This window comes from Abramis brama, assembly GCF_963993115.1.
Source record: "Abramis brama genome assembly, chromosome: 25".
In the NCBI taxonomy this organism is placed as follows: Eukaryota; Metazoa; Chordata; class Actinopteri; order Cypriniformes; family Leuciscidae; genus Abramis; species Abramis brama.
The window spans coordinates 23,323,909-23,345,294 of record NC_139987.1 but is presented as its reverse complement, the minus strand read 5'-3'; the positions used below and the strand labels follow the sequence as shown (position 1 = coordinate 23,345,294).

Genomic DNA, 21,386 nt, shown 5'->3' with positions numbered 1-21,386 from the left:
TAATAAAGTTTTTAAGAGTTTAGAGATATCTTGCTTACAGAGAAGGGTGGGTCTTTCATGCAAATGACATCCTGTCCTCAAAAGGTGTAAACCCATTGTTAGCACGTTTCTATTTGAAAGAGGTTTCCGTCTTGGTCTGAGTATTTAAAGAGATGTTTCAGATGTAATCAGATCAGCCCGTAATGCTAAATATCTTTCAGACACTCAGCATTATGTATACTATTTTCCTGAGTCAGGTATTCATCTTTATTGTATTTGATGTTATGTATTTGATGTAGATTACGTATATCCATTGTTACCACAAATCTGCGTCAGGTTAGTAACGGACTAGAGTCCAGTTCTGAGTGGAGCATAGCAACTGCGATTTTAGAGATCCGGCTAACACTTGGCACTAGATCAAGTGTACTTAGACTGTAAAGGCTTTCCGTTTAGGACAACAAAATGTTGATCGACCAACCTAAATAGTCTTACCTCTGTTTAATGTAATGTTATTCTAGTTAAGTGTATGTGGGAAACCATGGCATGACTAAACCATAGCTACTACCAGAGAAGTAATGTTGGTCGGCTTACTGTATATCTGTAGTAGTGGTCATGACCTCTGACTAGAGATAGTCTTGCTTTAATTCAAGTGTATACAGATCTATGGGGACTAAACAAAATACTTTTAGATAGAGTAAGTTTGAATGCGGCCTTCTAAACAGTATAGTCAATTACCTCTGTCTAGTGACCAAAACTGGCGAGTTTGTAAATAAAAATAAAACGGAACGGCATAAAAATGAACGGCCGTTGTGAGGACCCTGTGCGACTTTGGCACACAAATGAACGAGTACAATATGAGTAAAGAGTTAAATAGGATAATCAAATGCATAGCTAAACTATTATAGTATAAATGACCAATAACCAATTGACATTCCAACCTAAATTCGAGGTTGTGATAAAATGGAGTCAGATAAAAGTTTAATTAGAAATTAAATGACTTTAATTAAATTACTTTTTTACCACGCTGAAAAGACAATAACACGCAGTAAACCTTCACCCACCATTGGAAACCATCGTTGGGCCAATTGGGCGGGCCTTACAGCGTCGTTTGTCTTTCTTTCTTCTGAAGAACACAAATGAAGATCCGTTGCAGAACATCCTGAGTTTTCTTTTCCATAATGGTTGCTGTGAATCTCCAAAAAAAGTTCCACGGAAGAAAGAAAATGAACATGGAACGACATGAGGTTGAGTAAATGATGACAGAATCCTCATGGTGGGGGGTGGGGGGACGACGACTAACCCTTTAAAATATGTTGGCCATGTGTTGGCGAATTGCTGGAGCATTTCTGATGAGGTTCAGACTAGCGGGGGGGCTCTGGGACCACACATGCACGGAAACGAGGTGAAGGATGTTGAAGCCGAGATGATTCCGGGGGAACGAGAGCAGAAGAGCAGCAGATGCATTATTAAAGGCACTGCATCCGCATTCTGCTCCATTCCAGCCTCTCATCCTTAACTTTCTCTTCACTCCCACTCTCTCCTCTCTAAGAACACTGAGGCGTGTCATTTCTCGCTCAAAGGCGGTACTGTCCCCCGAGACGTCCTGTCCTGTCCTTAAAATGTGTTCTCAGAGCAACACCTAATTCCCAGCTGGCCCTCGCCGTCCAGTGCCCCGTGGCTGATGGCATGACCTAATGTTACTTTCTCTCTTGGAAACAGTATGTGCATCTGTATTAAAGATGGAATAATATGCTATGAAGCGGTGCAGTAAGCCAAAATGGGAAGTACTGAACAGAAATGCTAAATTTTATTGCACATACTGCTGTACAGCTGAGCGAGATTGTAAACATGTTTTCCAAAAATTTGATCTCACTTTCTCTCATATGATGCATTGGGAAGGCATTTCAATTTAGTGAATTCAGAGGGTTCATGTACATGAACTGAATGAAATCATTGATTCTACACAGGGACTCCAAAGTTTGATTCTCTTAATTTGGCAGTTGTTATATATTTAGTGTGTGTGTGTGCGTGCGTGTGTGTACTGTATGTACAGGTTTGGCTATACTTGGCCAAATATCCTCACTTATATAGTGAAATATAATGACAACTAACAAGTGAGGACATTTTACTGCTCCTCGCCATTTTTGGGTGTAATTATGCAAAAAGTTATTTAATTACAGTAATTTAATTACTTTTCCCTTGAAAAAGTAAAGTATGGGATTACTCTTAATTTTTCTATAATTTAAGTAGTTACCTCTGATGTGTAGTTGCATTAAATTCTGCAAAGACTATAGAATAATTCTATAAAAAAACAATAATGGATTTAACATCAAAATTTTATGCTAAATGTATGTTTTTAATGTAACCTTCTCCCTTTACACACTTTGGTCAGTTCAAGAATAATTTATACAATTTTATATTGTTTATGTGAAAGAATCATAAGTGCAGCTTCGTGTCTATTCTTGTATTGTTTAAGTGGTCCTTGTCTTTGCCCAAATCCTTGTCCTTGTGGGGATATTGTTTGGTCCCCCATGAGGAAAAGCTTATAAATCATACTAAGTAATGTTTTTTGAAAATGTAAAAATGCAGAAAGTTTTCTATGATGGGTTTAGGGTTAGTGAAGGAGGATAGAAGATACAATTTGTTCAGTGTAAAAAAATCGAAAATCTGGCAGGTCACGTTAGTCAAGCTCGCATCAGCTGACTCTCAGCTGGTCCACGTCTACCTATAGGAATACTAGGCCTATCACTGTATTCATATATAAGCCCTTCAGTATTATCAGCTGCTATCGCGTTTCTCAGGAGTGAATTACCCTCCTCCCTCCCCAGCTCCTCCTCTCGTCCAGTCAGTATGACATTCTGATTCCCCTTTGAATCAGAATAAATTCTCGAATTATGTTGTACATTAAAATATTGACAATGATATCTGCAATACATTCATGTTGGTTCTGTTCTGTTTACCCTAAGGGGGGTTATCGCTGCTCTCCCAGCATGGATAGCCTAGCATGGATAAGACCATGCTAGGCTATCCATGCTTGCCCAGAACAGAACCATACCGCCAATCCAAACTGTAAGCTAATTGTCAATCGTATTTGACGACAGCGATCCTGACAGAATTCATTATGTCTATGGAAAGTCCCCATAAAACATGAAAACACACTATTTTTCTTTCATGATGTGACATTTCTGATTGAAACAACTTTCAGGAAATGATTGGATCATAATCATTGGATCATCCGTTTCAGAGACGGAGCAAGCTAATTATATTTTGATAAAGACTCTGAAGACAGTATTAAGAAAGTAAATTGGGTAAATTTGGATGTCATGTTGACTTTAAATTTGTCTTGTAGTTTGAAAGTATCTTCCCGAACACCGCTGGGTTGTAACAAACGCGCCCCCCTCTTCCATGTGGTCAAATGAGGACAAGTATTTGCTAGCCCTTAATCTTAAAGCTCAGACAGTATGAAGAAATACACAGACCTATCAGGCCTGTGAATGTGAGCAGAGTGAATGCAGACTCTACAGAATGCATATATACTGTATGTCTGTGTAGGTTGGTGTAAGTTTGAGTAATTCATGCAGATGGTTTGTCAGTCAGGTGTTCTGCGGATGCTCTGTGGTTGCTCTACTGCGACACATCTGCGCTGGAAATGATTTTGTGTCAGAAACACTCATCGGATCATCCAGTTCCTAAACTTGATTCTTGGCTTTCGGCACTAAAGGATTGAGACTTTAAAATGCCATCTGTTTAAGCCTTGTTAAATCAGCGGGTGCAATCAGAATGTGTATGTTCATGCATAAATATATACATATTAATATATACAACATGTTCTACAACCAGAGCATCTGCGATGAGACATGCCATTAGCATTGTGGTATTGTAGAGGTTTTAATGATGGAAAATATGATCAACGGAGAAGGCAGCATCATAATGGAGCGTTTCAAATAAGTTTTTCTATTGTTTTGTCTTTGTTGTAGTGAATCAGCCTCTGCAACAGTCTTTGATTTCCAACAGACTGTCATTAGATCAAACAGAGAAGTTTAGCGTAACAGTGCCTCCCGAAGGCCCGAGAGCCTCATAACACTGTCACTCAACCGTTTGTCTTTACTAACTCCACTTATCTTTATCGTTTTTGATCAGTGTTTTAATCACCTGGTGTTTTGATGATATTTTAGTTGATGTATAAAGTCACATTAACTATGAACATGTTCCATTACCACCTTTTGTCTTTGTTTTGAACATTATCCCCCGGTTTCACAAACAAGGTTTAAAATAGTCTCAGACTAAAATGCATGTTTGAGCTGTTCTGAAAGCAACTTGCACTGATATATCTTAAAATATGTCAGTGCCATTGTTTTGTCTCAAGATTCGCACCAGTAATGTTTTTTTTTCCGAAGGCACGCTTATAAAAGCTACTTAATTGTCCTAACTGAACTAAGGCCTAATCCTGGCTTAATCTAAGCCCTGTTTGTGAAACCAGACCTATATCTATTGTTTTATCATTTCAAACCTTATCTTCTTTTTTTGTGAAAAGTTCTGTGATGAAGCTATTTTCTTTTAATCAAATGTAGTGACATTCAGACAAATTATGTCTGAATAAATTTTTGAGTGCTCGGCCTTCCAATATTTTTTTTTCCAGCTAAATTTAGTTCTGATTTCAAAAAATCATCTATATCATTTGATGTATAATCATCTGAGATTAAAAAAAAGATATATATATATGTAACTTATATAAGTTAACATGCTTGTAATGTGTATATGTAACACATTTAATTCTCTCTTAAATAGATTCATTGTAGTTAGCTATACAATAAGTTTTAGTAATCATGAAGTGACATCACTATGTTTCTTTCATGATGTGACGTGTATTTCTAAATGAAATGGAACTTTTGGACTTTAATTATATATATATTGCATTTATATATATATATATATATATATATATATATATATATATATATATATATATAAATGCAAATGCTTTGATGGAAAATGTGCTTGAGCTATTTTCTTTGAATCAAATGTAGTGACTTTCATACAACTTTTTGAGCATTTTGTGCTCTTTGGATATCAGTGATTCGTCTCTTTGCGTTCTACAGGGCGGAACGGGTGTCCAGCAGCACTTAATATTTCATACGCATAATTTGATGTAACTTGATAACGGGGAATAGATGGTACTGCAGCAGGGCTGGAGGCCTCAGAGATCCTGCTGATTAGAGTCAGAGTGAAGCATGCTGGGTATTACTCTCCTCCGAGTGTGAGATACTGCTCTCCCACCAGACTAATGGAGATGATTCACCCAAGGGAAGCTTCTGGAGTTCTCCGTCTTTATCCATGGTTTCAAGCTGTTTTATTTGCAGCTGCAAAGCAATGATGTGCAAAACTTGTAGACAGAAGAACATTCGATGGATATGCTGGGTCAAAAAGCTTGTAATTGGTGCAGAACCCTCAGAGGTACACCTGCGTTACCCTTTAACATCATCAGAAACATTTTTATACCTTATCTACCCATCGAGGGGGTGCAGCGGGCCTAGATTTAGTGTCCTGTACCAGTGACAAGCTGACACATTTTAATAGTATACATTAAATGGTGTTTATTACTTATTTTTATATTTATTTAGGGATACTCAATATAATGGTATGTCTGTATCACAAATATTATCCTTTTTAGGAGTGCACTGTTGTTGAAATTTGATACCGATGAGCTGAAATTCTTTTGATTTTAATTTAATATGTATTATATAAATATTATTATGGCATATAGCCGATAAATGGTCAATATTATAAATGTATACTTTGTTTTTGTTTTTAAACTAAAATAAATACTTTATAGGATGAAAGAGAATATATGCATCCTGATATTATAATGTACATTATGAAAGATGCATAAATGTTTCTTTGAATATTGGCAGATAAAAGATATGGTACTGATATATCTTGCATAATCATTTTTCTAATTGTCATTATTGAATGAATGACATTATCTATTATATTATTATGCATCATAATAAGGTAATGTACAGTATGATTGATGGACAAATATTAAGATAATATAAATGTTTTAATTATATAAATATCATATGGTCTGAATATGCCTATATTATATTATATTATATTATATTATATTATATTATATTATATTATATTATATTATATTATATTATATTATAATTCTGTAATGTACAGTATGAATGATGGACACATATTAGAATTTAATTATATAAATATATTATTATATTGGATCATAATATTTAAATGTACAGTATGAACAATGGATATTTTTATATTATATTATATTATATTATATTATATTATATTATATTATATTATATTATATTATATACATTAATGTCTTGATGTTTTGAACCAGTTCTAGATTAGAAAGCTTTAAAATAACAAGTATAGATTTACATGATCATTTATTGGCCGCAAAAAAAAAAAAAAAACATAATTTCTGCCAAAAATGTCTATCCTTGTGTCAGTGCATCCTTGATATTAGTCTCTGATGCATGTTCACTTTGTTATAAAAATAGACTAGTCTACTGGCATGTACAGACACACTCCAAATTCCAGCCTTAAGCCGGATCACCTTCTTGTTTTCCCAAAACCTGTTAGAGAGATGAATGATTGTGCCGGTGTGTTATTTTTAGGAAGCTTAAGCCATGAATAATGCAGTGGACAGATATTAGATTAATGAAGGACCTGTTCCATTTTATTCTGGCTTTTAGATATTAGACCTGGGCAGGCATTCATAAAACATCATAGACCGATGATCTGGGGTCCGTGCTTGTGGTCAGCGGCGGTATATGTACTGTACGGTACTTTAAAATGTTGGTTCCTGATCAGCACGGCTTGTAACCTGAGGGTAGTAAACATGGGCTGAGAATGTACTCTCTTGCTGGTTCTACCTGTAAGGAGACCTTTCTGTTCACCTCGGTGAAGTCCACAGACCTCACTCATCCATTATTAAAGAGGACAAATGCAGGCCTCTCACCTCGGTCCATAATTAATCAGTGACTGTGAGGCGTCCAGGGCCGCGGTGAGCATGTCAGACAGCACTGAGACACCGAGCCAGATCCCTGAGAGCATGTACCGCTTCTCACATAGAGTTACTGTGATACGGCTCCCGGCAGAGAGACAGATACACACGCGCTCTTATTCTAGTCTGGGCACATCATGATCTAGATTTCAGAAAATTAAAATATAACTTTATACAGGGCTTGACATTAACACCCGCCAAATGCGGGTGTATTTCAGCAGTGGCGTGTTACGCAGTCACTCCTACTTTGGCTGGTTGAATTTTATATGATACACATTTTTCAATTGTAGTCTTTTAAAAAGGCATCTGAAATAATAAACTACGTGCAATCTAGTGTTATCAAAAGTATAGATTTTTCGATACATATTGATACTGAAATATCTAAAAAACTTCCACAGGATACACCTTCTCGCTCTCTCATCTCTCTGACAGCGAGTGACACACAAACCCGCGTCCCTTAACTCACCCATTTCATTTGTTTCCGGATGAATATTGTTGGTGTTACAGGGCTTGAATTTCGGCGAGGGATTGATTTTGTGCTCACAACCAAAATGCGTGCACATAAAGTATATTAGCTATTTAAAACAGTATGATGGATCCGTGCGTCAGGTCTTAAAGTGACAGCAACCTAATATACCGGCTGCCAAATTATGAGATAATATTAAAAATATATATATATAGCAGTTTTTTCCTATGGTATCGATGTCAAAATTGTGGCCAGTGAAAATGCTGAGTGGCTAGTAACTTTGGAAAACCACTAGACACGTGTGGCTAGTGAGCAAAAAAGTTATTGTCAAGCCCTGCTTATGTATAATTAAGTAATTTTTCAGGTCCAAACTGTTAGGAACACCTAATACAGTAAAACATCAAAACGTAGCAAATTCCTTGAAGTAACTTGCAAAGTCATGGAAAACAGTTTTAAATGTATTTCTAGTTTCGTTCTGCTCTACAATATTGCATTTATCTAGATTCCACTGATCTTGTGTTGAGTCAAACTTTTTGAGAGATCAGTCAAATGGTTTAAAATGGTCTGAATTATTCATTAGTGAATCAGTTTGAATCAAAATGCTTTTAACCATGCACAAATGCTGCAATCACTCTAATAGAAAGTGCATTGGTCAAAAAGAGTGAGAACCCTTAATACATGTGAAATGTAATAATAAAGTCATAGATAACGACAGTATTTATGTTTTATCGATGCATCCGCCAATATGGATCCTGAGCACAGAAAGGGAGCAGCCTGCTGTTGCTATGGTTACCTCTTGAGGTGATCGCGACTGTTTAACGGCACAGGAAAATCCTAACTTACTCTTACTTTTTTATTTACGGAAATATTCCTTATGTGGCATTAAAGTGAGAAGTTTTAATACTGACCCTCCAACCTTTTGTTTAGACTTCAATATCTCTGTAATTCTGCATGTATTTTATTAGAGCTGCACAGATATACAGAAATATGGCTGAAATTTTGAACATATTCAGCACATTCAGGTCACAACATCTCTCTCCAAGTCTACGTTCTCTTTGATGAACAAAGAAATGCATTTTCATGAAAACAGTGTGAAGATGTCCAATTTTCACATAATAATGACTGATTCTCATTGCCCTTAATTATGGATAGATGTTGGCTCTGAGACAGATTGGCCCCTCGTCTGAGCTTTGATCTCTGAAATGAGAATCCAAAGCCTTGTGAACTGATCACTTTTAACTCTTCACTTGTTTACAGAAAGGTACAACGTCACAACAAGACTCTATGTATAAAAACTTTGGGGTCAGTAATAAAGAAATGAATCCTTTTATTCTTTCTATAGCTCATCAGATTGTTTGATGTGGTTTTGACTGGCTTTATGTGCAGAATCTCAACTGAGATTCTCAAACTCAAACATACATGATTGTTGGTGTTTTCAGATCATCTGCGAATTTTTGGCAGAGTAGATTGGAAAGATGAAGTAAAACTCGGGGGATTGAAACTCTTGGCAAGATGAGCTCAGAGCTCCTATAGGCCTGTTAAAAACTAGTCTGTAATATTTTGTCTCCTCTTCTGGTAAAGTTTAAAAAAAATGTAACTACATTTTAGTGTCATCTTTTTTATATAAACAATATTCCATGCTGATATAGTCACATTTATTTAACGCTTTTTATCGCTTAGGCCGTGTGTCTACCAAAGCGTTTTTTCACGCGGCTGGCGTATTTTTCCAATTGTTTTCAATGGGAGCGTCGCATTTTTAAAACGCCATGAGCCTAACGAGGCGCTGAGCGTTTTTTTCACGCTGAAGTGCTGAATGCTCAGCTTTTTTACAGGTCGCCGAGAGTTGAAGAATGTTCAACTTTGGGTAAAACGCAGCGCTCATCACTGTCACCTTTTACCCAATCACAGTGGAGGAGAGGCGGGACTAATACCACACCGACCAACTGCCATATTCTGCTTGTACAACGTCAACAGATGACAACAACAAGCATAATAACGGAACAAAATCATTTAAAACAAGAGCCAGAGAAAATACGTTACATTGTATCGACATTTTAATATAGAATCAACACAGAAACAAAATATGTGTCAAATGAGATACTAGTAACACTTTCGCGGATATTCCGTATCATAACAAGCAAAGCGTCTCAACTGAAAAAAACGCAATGCTGCCAAAACGCTCTCAAGCGCCCACAGCTAGGCGTTTTCAGCAGAGCGCCTAGCGTTTTCAGTTGGCTAAAAACACTTTGGTGGACACACAGCCTTATATCTGTATTCTTTCAGAAGATGCGCAATAGCGCCCCCTACCGTATAACAGTGAAAACACAGATATTTCCGTCAATGGCGGTGAAAGAGTTATGCCTGGTACACATTGTACAATTTTGAGCTGTTCCAGATGAAACATGACCAATCGTGGCGATTTCTGTGGTTGTGGCTCTTATCGGTGGTCCTATGTCGTACAGTGAGAGAGGTTCAAAGACGGCCATTTTCACGGTCTTGCGATCAAAGATAGCCTGCGAACAAAAAATTACAGTGTCAGAAATTTAGCATGATCATCTCACAATGTGTTGCTACGACCTACGTCTACTGACTAGCCAATAAAAATGCAACATGAAATGGTGTATTGATCAACGCGACATGGCGCTAAAACTTAAAACTACTTACCTCAAGCTCCATTTGCAAGATTAGCATGTCAAGTTGGCCTCTTTTCCCTAGCCATGTCCATATTCTCCGCTTTCGCTTCCTCCTCTTTTTTCAGCGCACATTAAAACCACAATTGCCAAAGTGTGATTCATCTTGCTCTGTTTGTTTACCACTAGTGCATGCTAATGACGTTTTATTCTTCTATATGCGTCGTAGCCTACAATTCAGTAGGTGTCATCATCGTACAGTCTGCATACATGTCGTACCCAAGTTTATCAGATCCATGTCGCACAATGTGATTTGTAATGATCTTATAGGATTGCCGAAATTGCAGGCATTAAGGAAGTCTCATCATCGTCTTGACTTATCCAAGGAAAAAATTGGGTTATTTTCTTGAGCCTTGTGGTCTTAGATACATATAGTATGTTTACTTTGTCATCAAGGGTTTTTTCTTAATCTCACCTCAGATGTGGAGGTGGAAATGGCCTTGTTCGGTTGGATGCTTGGAAATAATTGTTTTCTGTTCTCCGGAGACGTTCTCGGTGCTATTGATCTTGCTGGTGCTTTAAGTAAATGCCCCTAGAGCTGAAGAAAGGCTAGTTCAGTTAGTGTGTACAGTTCTTAAAAAAGACTACATATCAGTATGGTCACTGCTGATGGTGTTTTCGTGAGCCATTGCAGAGGAATGTTTCTTAATTTTGATTTCATGTTGACTTTAGAGTAAGATGTTTTTTGCTAATTATAATCATATATGATATCTCTTCTTTGTTTCTAGCCTTTCATGTCATCGCGCTATCCTGGCGGCCCCAGACCACCTCTCAGAATACCCAATCAGGTGCGTGTCCGTTTGTACAGAAATACACACTGATGGTGGAGTGATTGGAGTTTTAAATGTTTTATTTTAGTCTTGTCTAATTAACTTGCTGTGAGTCATACTAAGACTTTTCAGCCAAGACTAATATCTCCCTCTAATAGTATTTTTGCTGTCGCTTAAGGCTCTACATTATATTTCCAGCCAGTCATACTGTCTCGCTCTCCTGAATGTGATATTTTGGGTCCTGATCTAATGTCATAGCCCAAGGGCATCTAATGGGCCTTAACTACCCTTGCTTGGACGATGTTGACAAATGTATGTTAATTCGTACTGTATCTCACTGGTTCAGGCATTAGGTGGAGTCCCTGGAAACCAGCCGTTATTACCCAGTGGCATGGACCCATCAAGACAACAAGGTTTGTTTGCGAATAATTAATTAAACCATCTTATAGGGTGAAATGTTTGGTCATATTTATCACCACAAAATTAAGAAATTATATTTTGCATAAAGAAAGTCGAAGCCTATTTTAGGGCCGTTAAGATTTTCTCCATTATGACATTATTTTCTTAGCAATTAAGCACTTTTCCTCCAGAATTCTCATTACCGTAATGTGGAGGGAAAAACAATCTCATTCTCATTATGGTAATGTAGTAATGGAAATCAAGTCTGGACACAATGATGTTTTTTTTTTTAATTAGCATAAATTAAATACTTCCACGATGTTTAAATACTTTATAATTGATTTTATATTTTTTATTTTATAGTAACTGAAATTAGATTAAATTATTGATGATTCATTGTCATGAAAATATTAATCAGGGTGTGGTGCAATATTATTTATACATTTTCCAACATTTCTTGACAGCTTTCATGAGATTTACCATATGAAATATATTATTATTATTATTATTATATTCAAGTATATTTAGAGACATATATAATATTTAGGAAGAGATGAGATGTGTTTTTTTTTTACATTTCATGATAGCTTTCATGAGATTCACCTTAAGAAAGAAAGTAGATAAAAGTAGGCTATATATATTACCATATTAAATATGGTATTATAAATTTATTCATTTTTAATAAATAAAATGTAATAAATAAATGTAGACATTTTTGGGGAGGTGGTGAGGTGATTTTAAAAAAAACATTTCTTATACAACTCTTTCTTGAGATTCACCTTGAAGTTTGTTAACACCAAGAACAATAACTATAACAATAACAATATTAGCCTCCACACCAACGCATGACATCGTTCTGTTTATTATAAGCCCGCTGCAGTTTTGTCAATTGCCTCTTCTTATTGTTATAGTGTGGACTCTGCTATTCTTTTATATTTAGAACAATTTTTAAAACTATGTATTTATCGTTATAGTTATCATCCTTGGTGTGAACGGACCCTAAGAAAATTTGCCATATATTATACCATTTTACATTGTTATTATATTAAAATATATAGAGAGACATAAATAATTATTTTGGGGGTGTGGTGAAATATGATTTTTTTCAAAACATTTCTTGAAAGCTTTTGAGATTCATATCTCACTGTGTTTGCCACTTGCTAATTTACTAATTTCCATTTTGATTGGACAGGTCATCCAAATATGGGCGGAGCTATGCAGAGAATGACTCCGCCCAGAGGGATGGTTCCTCTTGGGCCACAGGTAAGACCATAGGTTTGGATTGCTCATCTAAACCACGTGCAAAGACTCTTTGCTACATTTCTTCTTTTTTTTTATTGTTCCAGGCATATGGAGGGGGCATGAGACCACCACTCAATGCTCTTGGAGGTCCTGGGATGCCTGGGATGAATATGTACATACTTCTTGTTACACTAACATGTATTTGCCATAAAACAAAGACTATTTCCTACCATAGCCTTAGAAAAGTTAATGAGTACAACACATCTCGCCTTATTATAGGGGTCCCGGAGGAAGACCGTGGCCAAATCCACCAAACTCCAACTCGGTGAGTCATTTCTACAATCATTCGTTGTGAAATGTCAGCCACTACAGCTTTAGATACGTAAATGTTTGCACTTAAAGAGCATCTGCTTTGTTGACGTTCTCTCTGTTTTTCTGTCTGATCGGATCCACGTGGCATTTAAGATCCCGTATTCATCAGCATCTCCAGGGAGTTATGTGGTAAGAGCCGTGACCCTCTCCATTTACACACCTCCAACAGCCATGAAGAGATTCATCAGATCGCAAGATCTTTTCCATAGTCCTGTGTCCTCAGCAGTGGATCCAAATTATAAGAATAAATTATACATATATATATATATATACTGTCAGGCCAAAAAAAAAAAAAAAGAAGCTAATTATATAGGCAAATACTTAAGAGTCTATGAATGGATAATTATTTCAGTGATTATGATGTTTCTAGCATGTTATATGTTTGGCAGAAGTTCTTCTAACCATAGTTGATGGAGTGTGTAGCTTTTCATTTCTTAAACAACCCTGTATGAGACACATCATGGCCATATTGCAGGATGAAATGTCAAGATTCATCAGGCTCAGATTGTGAAAGAATGGTTGTGAGGATCATGAAGAATCATTTTCACACATGAATCTTCTCCTCTGAGTCCAGAGCTTAAATTCATTGAAAGTCTTTGGGATGTGCTGGAGGAGACTTTACACAGTGCTGGACTCTTGCATTGTCAATACAAGATCTTGACCAAAAATCTATGCACCTCCTGATGGAAATAACATCACAACATTTATTTCCATGAAGAGGTGCATCAATTTTTGGTCCGAGCAAGAGCCTCTGTAAATCCAAACACAAATTTTTTTATTTATTTTTTTCGGGCTGGGCAGTGTTTTATTCTTGTAAATCTTGTAACATTTTTTAAAAATATAATATTATATATTTGCATGAATGAGGCACACTGAAAGTCCTTACCAGATACATCAGATACATCGAAACACATTTGAGATACGCAGTGTGATTAAACATGTCGTTTTAAGACATTTACACAAGTTATTCTGTTAAAACGCTGTCAGTAACTCCCAGCTGAGATGATTTGTGGAGGGGAAGCTGTGGTAGCTTACTGAAAGCAGCCAGACAAGACGAGGTGCTCGGGAAGGCAGAGCCGAGTCAGCAGAGAGGAGGAGAGATAATTAGATTTGGGAAGAGGGAGGATAGAGCAGATATGCACAGTGCTGACCACAGCAAGGGCCTCAGGCCTCTGTCATGAACACACACACACATACTCAGGGCTATCCTCACATTTACACATGTATATGCCACAAGTGCATTCAAATGTAACTAATTAAACTGTGTTACAAACAATATTTGTCTTTTCTCCTCCTCAGGGTCCACCGGGTGGAGGAGGGCCCCCAGGGACTCCCATCATGCCTAGCCCTGCAGGTAGGACTGCACTGTTTTTTCATGCAAAGTTGAATTTAATAATTAACAGATATATCGAGGGGGATAATAATTGTATTTATTATATATATATTTGTATATATATAATTATAGTTATAATATATATATATATATATATAACTATAATTTTTTTTTCTATATTACGTTTTTTTTTATTTATATAAATTTAATGATTTATATGTGTGTGTGTGTGTGTTTTATTTATATTTATCTATATATGTATTAATTGTATACATTTTTAACATTGCAGTTTTTAAATATAACAATAAAATGTTAATGATTTTAATATGCAAATGATTATATACAATGTATTTATATACTGTACATACATGTATATAATTCTATTTATTTATTTCATATATTTTTATTTAAAACAATTAGAAATGTAGAACAGTAGAAATGTTTATAGTTAAATAATTTAAGTGTTTAAGGTGTTTTTATCATATATTTTTTAATTATAACAATAGTGTTTTTATTTATACAATATTTTAAAGTGTGCAAGATGTTTATTTATATTTATCAATATATCGATTAATTTGATATATTATTTAACCTTGCATAATATAACAATAAAATGTAAAAAAATAATAATAATGTATTAAAGATTTTAATATATCAATTATTATATACAAGATAATTTATATACATGTATATAATTGTTTACTTATTTAATATATTTTTATTTAAATTTATATATATAATTAAGCATTACTAATGTTGAATGTATGTACAGTTTTTTAAGTATTAAATGCCTTTAAGTACAATGCATTTAAGTATTTAATTTATTGCGTTTACAAATATAGTGATATTTAAAATGAGCTAAAGTGTTTGGCTCTTTCTGTACAGACTCGACAAACTCGGGAGAAAATATGTACACCATGATCAGCGCAGTGCCGCCCGGAGGAAACCGGCAAAATGTAAGACAGCATCACAAATGTAAAATATTTGCACACATGCATCTCAGTTCATTTTGAGTTGCATTTGTTCATACTGTACTTTCTGCTCTGCACTTGTTGTAATAGCATATTTAATGTGTGTTTTACATAATTATGTGTGTGTTTGACAGTTCCCTATTGGTCCTGGAGGAGACGGTCCAATGGGAGGCATGGCGGGAATGGAGCCGCATCACATGAACGGATCATTAGGTAAGAGTGTCTCTTGTACAAACAACCACTTTAGATAGTACTATTGGACATCTTTGAGTGCTGTGTACTTTGCTTGAGGAGTATCAAAGCATGTCATAATTAGGGGCCAAGCACCGAAGGTGCGGAGGCACCTATTGTATCTGTTCCGTTTCTTATTATTAGGGGCCAAGCACCGAAGGTGCGGAGGCACCTATTGTATCTGTTCCGTTTCTTATTATTATTATTATTATTATTAGGGGCCAAGCACCGAAGGTGCGGAGGCACCTATTGTATCTGTTCCGTTTCTTATTATTATTATTATTATTAGGGGCCAAGCACCGAAGGTGCGGAGGCACCTATTGTTTTCGTTCGCGTTCTTATTATTATTATTATTATTATTATTCTTCCTTCTTCCGACTGGGAGTCTATGGCAGCCCATAGAACCGATCGCAGGAAAGTTGTAATGGTTTGACATTCTAATAGAGGACAGTCCCAACATTAAATACACCAATTTTGGTGTGTCTAAGTCATTCCCTCTAGCGCCACCAACTGTCCAAAGTTTCACTCATGTTTATGCTAATAACTTTTGAACCACAAGGGCTAGAAACAAAATTATTTTTTCCTCTGATTCCTGAGCTTATGGCGATTCGAGGGCACCATATGACGTCATTTTCCGTCATAATAATTTTTCCGCCATTTCGAATTTTCCGAAAAAGCTACTTTTTCGAACTCCTCCTAGGCCGTTTCTCCAATTTCCACGAAAATTGAATCAGATCATCTTCAGACCATGCTGACAAAAAGTTATGGAATTCGTGTTGATTCGTCAAACCGTTCTCGAATACCGCGCAAACAAATTTTATGTAGCGCTTGCAAAAATAGACACAAGCCAGTATCTCCTCAACACTTTATCATATTCAGACCAAACTTGGTACATGTCATCACAAGCATGACCTGAGGCTACATGCTGCGTTTCGGCGCAGCGCCACCTACTGGTCCGGAGATATGAAAAATGGCTGTTTTTGCTTATAACTTCTGAATGGTTTGTCCAAAAATCATAAAAGTGGTCTCGTTAGATTCAGGGCAGCATGCTGAGTCGACTGATATCCAATTTTCCCCGATCAGCCATTTTGGCTGTCGGCCATTTTGAATTATGTGCTAAAATGCTGTATTTTAGGAATGCATGAACGTATCGTTATGAAACTCGGTATGGGTCATCAGTACAAGGCCCTGAAGGTACTCAAAAGATTACAAGACAGCGCCACCTTTTGGTCAAAAGTTATAATTAAATTCCCAAAAATACTAATAACTGTTTACTACGTACGCTTACGCTTGTGGGAATGTTATGAAATTTGGCACACTGACAGAGGAGAGTCTGATCTATCAGCATAGCAAATTTGGAGTCTCCAACTCATTCCCTCTAGCGCCACCAACTGTCCAAAGTTGCACTCATGTTTATGCTAATAACTTTTGAACCACAAGGGTTAGAAACAAAATTCTTTTTTCCTCTTATTCCTTAGCTCAAGACGATTCGATTGCATCCTATGACGTCATTTTCCGTCATGGAAAGTTTTCCGCCATTTTGAATTTTCCGAAAAACCTACTTTTTCGAACTCCTCCTAGACCATTGCTCCGATTTTCACCAAAATCGAATCGTATCATCTCCAGACTGTGCTGACTAAAAGTTATGGATTTCGTGTCAATAGACGAAACCGTTTTCGTATAGTGCAGCAGCAAAGTTGAGGCATGATGCCAAAAGGACTATTCAGGCTTTATCTCTGCAATGCCTTGACATATTGACACCAAACTTTGTATGTGTCATTGTCACTTCACTCTGACCTCATCACATCAGTTTTGTAACTGCTCCACCTATTGGTCGAAAGTGATAATCCATTAAATCATATTTTGAATGACTTTTTATATGATTTTTCAGCCATTTCGAAAAAAATCCTTTCTAAATGTATTTAATTGCTCATTGTTGCAGTTGGTCTGACACCTTCAGCCATGTTGGCATATCCTGTCATCTGCTTGCGCTTGGCCCCGATAATTGCTGCTTGCAGCTATATTTATTATTATTATTCTTCCGCCATGGGAGTCTATGGCAGCCCATAGAACCGATTGCGGGAAAGTTGTTTTGGTTTGACATTCTGATAGAGGACCGTCTCAACATTAAATACACCAATTTTGGTGTTTCTAAGTCATTCCCTCTAGCGCCACCACCTGTCCAAAGTTTCACTTTTATTTTGCTAATAACTTTTGAACCGTAAGGCCAATCAGCGAAATTCTTTTTTCCTCTGATTCCTGAGCTCATGGCGATTCGATTGCACCCTATGACGTCATTTGCCGTCATAAAAATATGGCCGCCATCTTGAATTTTCAAAAAAAGCTACTTTTTCGAACTCGTCCTAGACGGTTTGTCCAATTTGCACGAAAATTGAACCAGATCATCTTCAGGTAGTGCTGACAAAAAGTTATGGAATTCAAATGGATTCGTCAAACCGTTTTCGATAAACGCACAAATACATTTTACGTAGCGCTAGCAAAAACAGTCGTAAGGCCGTATCTCCGCAACGGTTTATCGTATTCAGACCAAACTTGGTACTTGTACTCACAAGCATGACCTGAGGCTACATGCTGTGTTTCGGCGCAGCGCCACCTACTGGTCCGGAGATATGAAAAATGGCTATTTTTGCTTATAACTTCTGAACAGTTTGTCCAAAAATCATACAATTGGTCTCGTTAGATTCAGGGCAACATGCCGAGTCGACTGATATCCAATTTGACCATATCGGTCATTTTGGCTGTCGGCCATTTTGAATTTTGTGCTAAAATGCTGTATTTTAACAACGCATGAACGGATTGTTACAAATCTTGGTATGGGTCATCAGCACGATGTCTTGAAGAAGTGTGAGAAGTTTCGAAACAGCGCCACCTAGTGGTTTTTTTTTTTTTTCAAATGCTTATAACTTTGGGAGTGGTCGACGTATTTTCACGAAACTCATCTCCTTAGACTCCTGAATCGTTGCCGAGTCCTACGATACCTAACATGCTAGGTTTTGCCTTACGGTTTGTGTAGCGTTGTGATTTAGCGCTTAAAAAACATTAGGCTATATCTTCGAAACCGTTTGTCCGATCGAGACGAAACCACCGTCAGAAGTTTGGAATCATAGCTTGTTAACTATATGTCATAGCCCAAATGCGAAAATATTGATGTTTAGGGGTAGTAATATTCAATCAAAGTCATGTGTCAGTCATTTTTTACGTGTTTTTTCATATAAATGTCTATAACTCCGAAGCAAATTGAGATTTTTGCACCAAAATCGACACATATATGTATGGGCTCACTCTGATGACACATAAAAAAAATGGTGGGACTGAGCCTCTTGTTGGTGCTATAATAGAACAAAACATGAAATTCCCATTGATTTCAATACAGTTTTGTGAAATAAAATGCTATACTAAACAAATGCATTGGTGTAATATTACGAAACTCAGAATGTTCCTTCAGCACCATCCCCTGAAGGTATTCAAAATATTTCGAAACAGCGCCACCTAGTGGTCAAAAGTTATAACAAATTTTCCAAAAAGGCTAATAACTTTTGAATAAATCTGGCTATTGAAATGCCACTTGTCTTAATAGAGTCCTTGGGTAAAGCCGAGAACATAGATACCAAGTTTTCCTTATTTGGCCGAACTTCCTGTCCGCCATCTTGATTTTCAGTCAAAACCTACTTTTTCGAACTCCTCCTAGACCGTTTGTCCAATTTTCACCAAAATCGAATCGTATCATCTCCAGACCGTGCCGACTAAAAGTTATGGATTTCGTGTCGATAGACGAAACCGTTTTCGTATAGCGCAGCAGCAAAGTTGAGGCATGATGCTAATAGCATTAATTAAGGCTTTATCTCTGCAATGCCTTGACATATTGACACCAAACTTTGTATGTGTCATTGTAACTTCACTCTTACCACATCACATCAGTTTTGTAACTGCGCCACCTATTGGTCGAAAGTGATAATCCATCAAATCATATTTTTATTTACTGTTTCTCTGATTTTCCAGGCATTTTGCCTAAAATCCTCTTTAATGTCTTTAATTGCTCATTGCCGCAGTTGGTCTGACACTTTCAGACATGTTGGCATGTCTTGTCGTCTTATTCTGCTTGGCCCCGGTAATTGCTGCTTGCAGCTATATTTATTATTATTATTCTTCCGCCATGGGAGTCTATGGCAGCCCATAGAACCGATTGCGGGAAAGTTGTTTTGGTTTGACATTCTGATAGAGGACCGTCTCAACATTAAATACACCAATTTTGGTGTTTCTAAGTCATTCCCTCTAGCGCCACCACCTGTCCAAAGTTTCACTTTTATTTTGCTAATAACTTTTGAACCGTAAGGCCAATCAGCGAAATTCTTTTTTCCTCTGATTCCTGAGCTCATGGCGATTCGATTTCACCCTATGACGTCATTTGCCGTCATAAAAATATGGCCGCCATCTTGAATTTTCAAAAAAAGCTACTTTTTCGAACTCGTCCTAGACGGTTTGTCCGATTTGCACGAAAATTGAACCAGATCATCTTCAGGTAGTGCTGACAAAAAGTTATGGAATTCAAATGGATTCGTCAAACCGTTTTCAATAAACGCACAAATACATTTTACGTAGCGCTAGCAAAAACAGTCGTAAGGCTGTATCTCCGCAACGGTTTATCGTATTCAGACCAAACTTGGTACTTGTACTCACAAGCATGACCTGAGGCTACATGCTGTGTTTCGGCGCAGCGCCACCTACTGGTCCGGAGATATGAAAAATGGCTATTTTTGCTTATAACTTCTGAACAGTTTTTCCAAAAATCATACAATTGGTCTCGTTAGATTCAGGGCAACATGCCGAGTCGACTGATATCCAATTTGACCATATCGGTCATTTTGGCTGTCGGCCATTTTGAATTTTGTGCTAAAATTCTGTATTTTATGAACGCATGAACGGATTGTTACGAAACGTGGTATGGGTCATCAGCACAATGCCCTGAATGAGCCTGAGAAGTTTCGAAACAGCGCCACCTAGTGGTGATTTTTTTTTTTCAAATGCTTATAACTTTGGGTGTGGTCAACTTATTTTCACGAAACTCATCTTTTTAGACTCCTGAATCGTTGCCGAGTCCTACGATACCAAACATGCTAGGTTTTGCCTTACGGTTTGTGTAGCGTTGTGATTTAGCGCTTAAAAAACATTTGGCTATATCTTTGAAACCGCTAGTCCGATCGAGACGAAACCACCGTCAGAAGTTTGGAAACATAGGTCGATAGCTATATGCCAATGCCCAAATGCGAAAATATTGATGTTTAGGGGTACTAATTTCCAATCAAAGTCATGTGTCAGTCATTTTTTTCGTGTTTTTTCATATAAATGTCTATAACTCCGAAGCGAATTGAGATATTTTCACCAAAATTGACACACATATGTATGGGCTCACTCTGAGGACACGTAAAAAAAATTGTGGGACTGAGCCTCTTGGTGGCGCTATAATTGAACAAAATATGAAATTCCCATTGACTTCAATACAGTTTTGTGAAATAAAATGCTATACTAAACAAATGCATTGGTGTAATATTACGAAACTCAGATTGTGTCATCAGCACCATCCCCTGAAGGCAACCAAAATATTTCAAGACAGCGCCACCTAGTGGTCAAAAGTTATAACAAAATTTCCAAAAAGGCTAATAACTTTTGAATAAATCTGGCTATTGAAATGCCACGGGTCTTAATAGATTCCTTGGGTCAAGCCGAGAACATAGATACCAAGTTTTCCTTATTTGGCCAAACTTCCTGTCCGCCATCTTGATTTTCATTCAAAACCTACTTTTTCGAACTCCTCCTAGACCGTTTGTCCGATTTTCACCAAAATCGAATCGTATCATCTCCAGACTGTGCCGACA

At 36.9% G+C, this 21,386-nt stretch overlaps 1 protein-coding gene across 4 annotated transcripts in view; it reads left to right on the top strand.

Moving 5' to 3' along the window:
* Positions 1-21,386, top strand: part of ssbp2b (single stranded DNA binding protein 2b) — a 125,233-nt gene that overhangs the window by 54,040 nt on the left and 49,807 nt on the right. For all 4 annotated transcript variants that reach the window (XM_084103887.1, XM_084103885.1, XM_084103888.1 and 1 more), the window contains 9 exons: positions 10,903-10,962; positions 11,291-11,357; positions 12,536-12,606; positions 12,690-12,757; positions 12,865-12,910; positions 13,051-13,086; positions 14,257-14,311; positions 15,176-15,246; positions 15,396-15,474. In XM_084103887.1, coding sequence (XP_083960013.1) covers positions 10,903-10,962; positions 11,291-11,357; positions 12,536-12,606; positions 12,690-12,757; positions 12,865-12,910; positions 13,051-13,086; positions 14,257-14,311; positions 15,176-15,246; positions 15,396-15,474 — 553 coding nt within the window. The remainder of the gene's footprint in view (positions 1-10,902; positions 10,963-11,290; positions 11,358-12,535; positions 12,607-12,689; positions 12,758-12,864; positions 12,911-13,050; positions 13,087-14,256; positions 14,312-15,175; positions 15,247-15,395; positions 15,475-21,386) is intronic.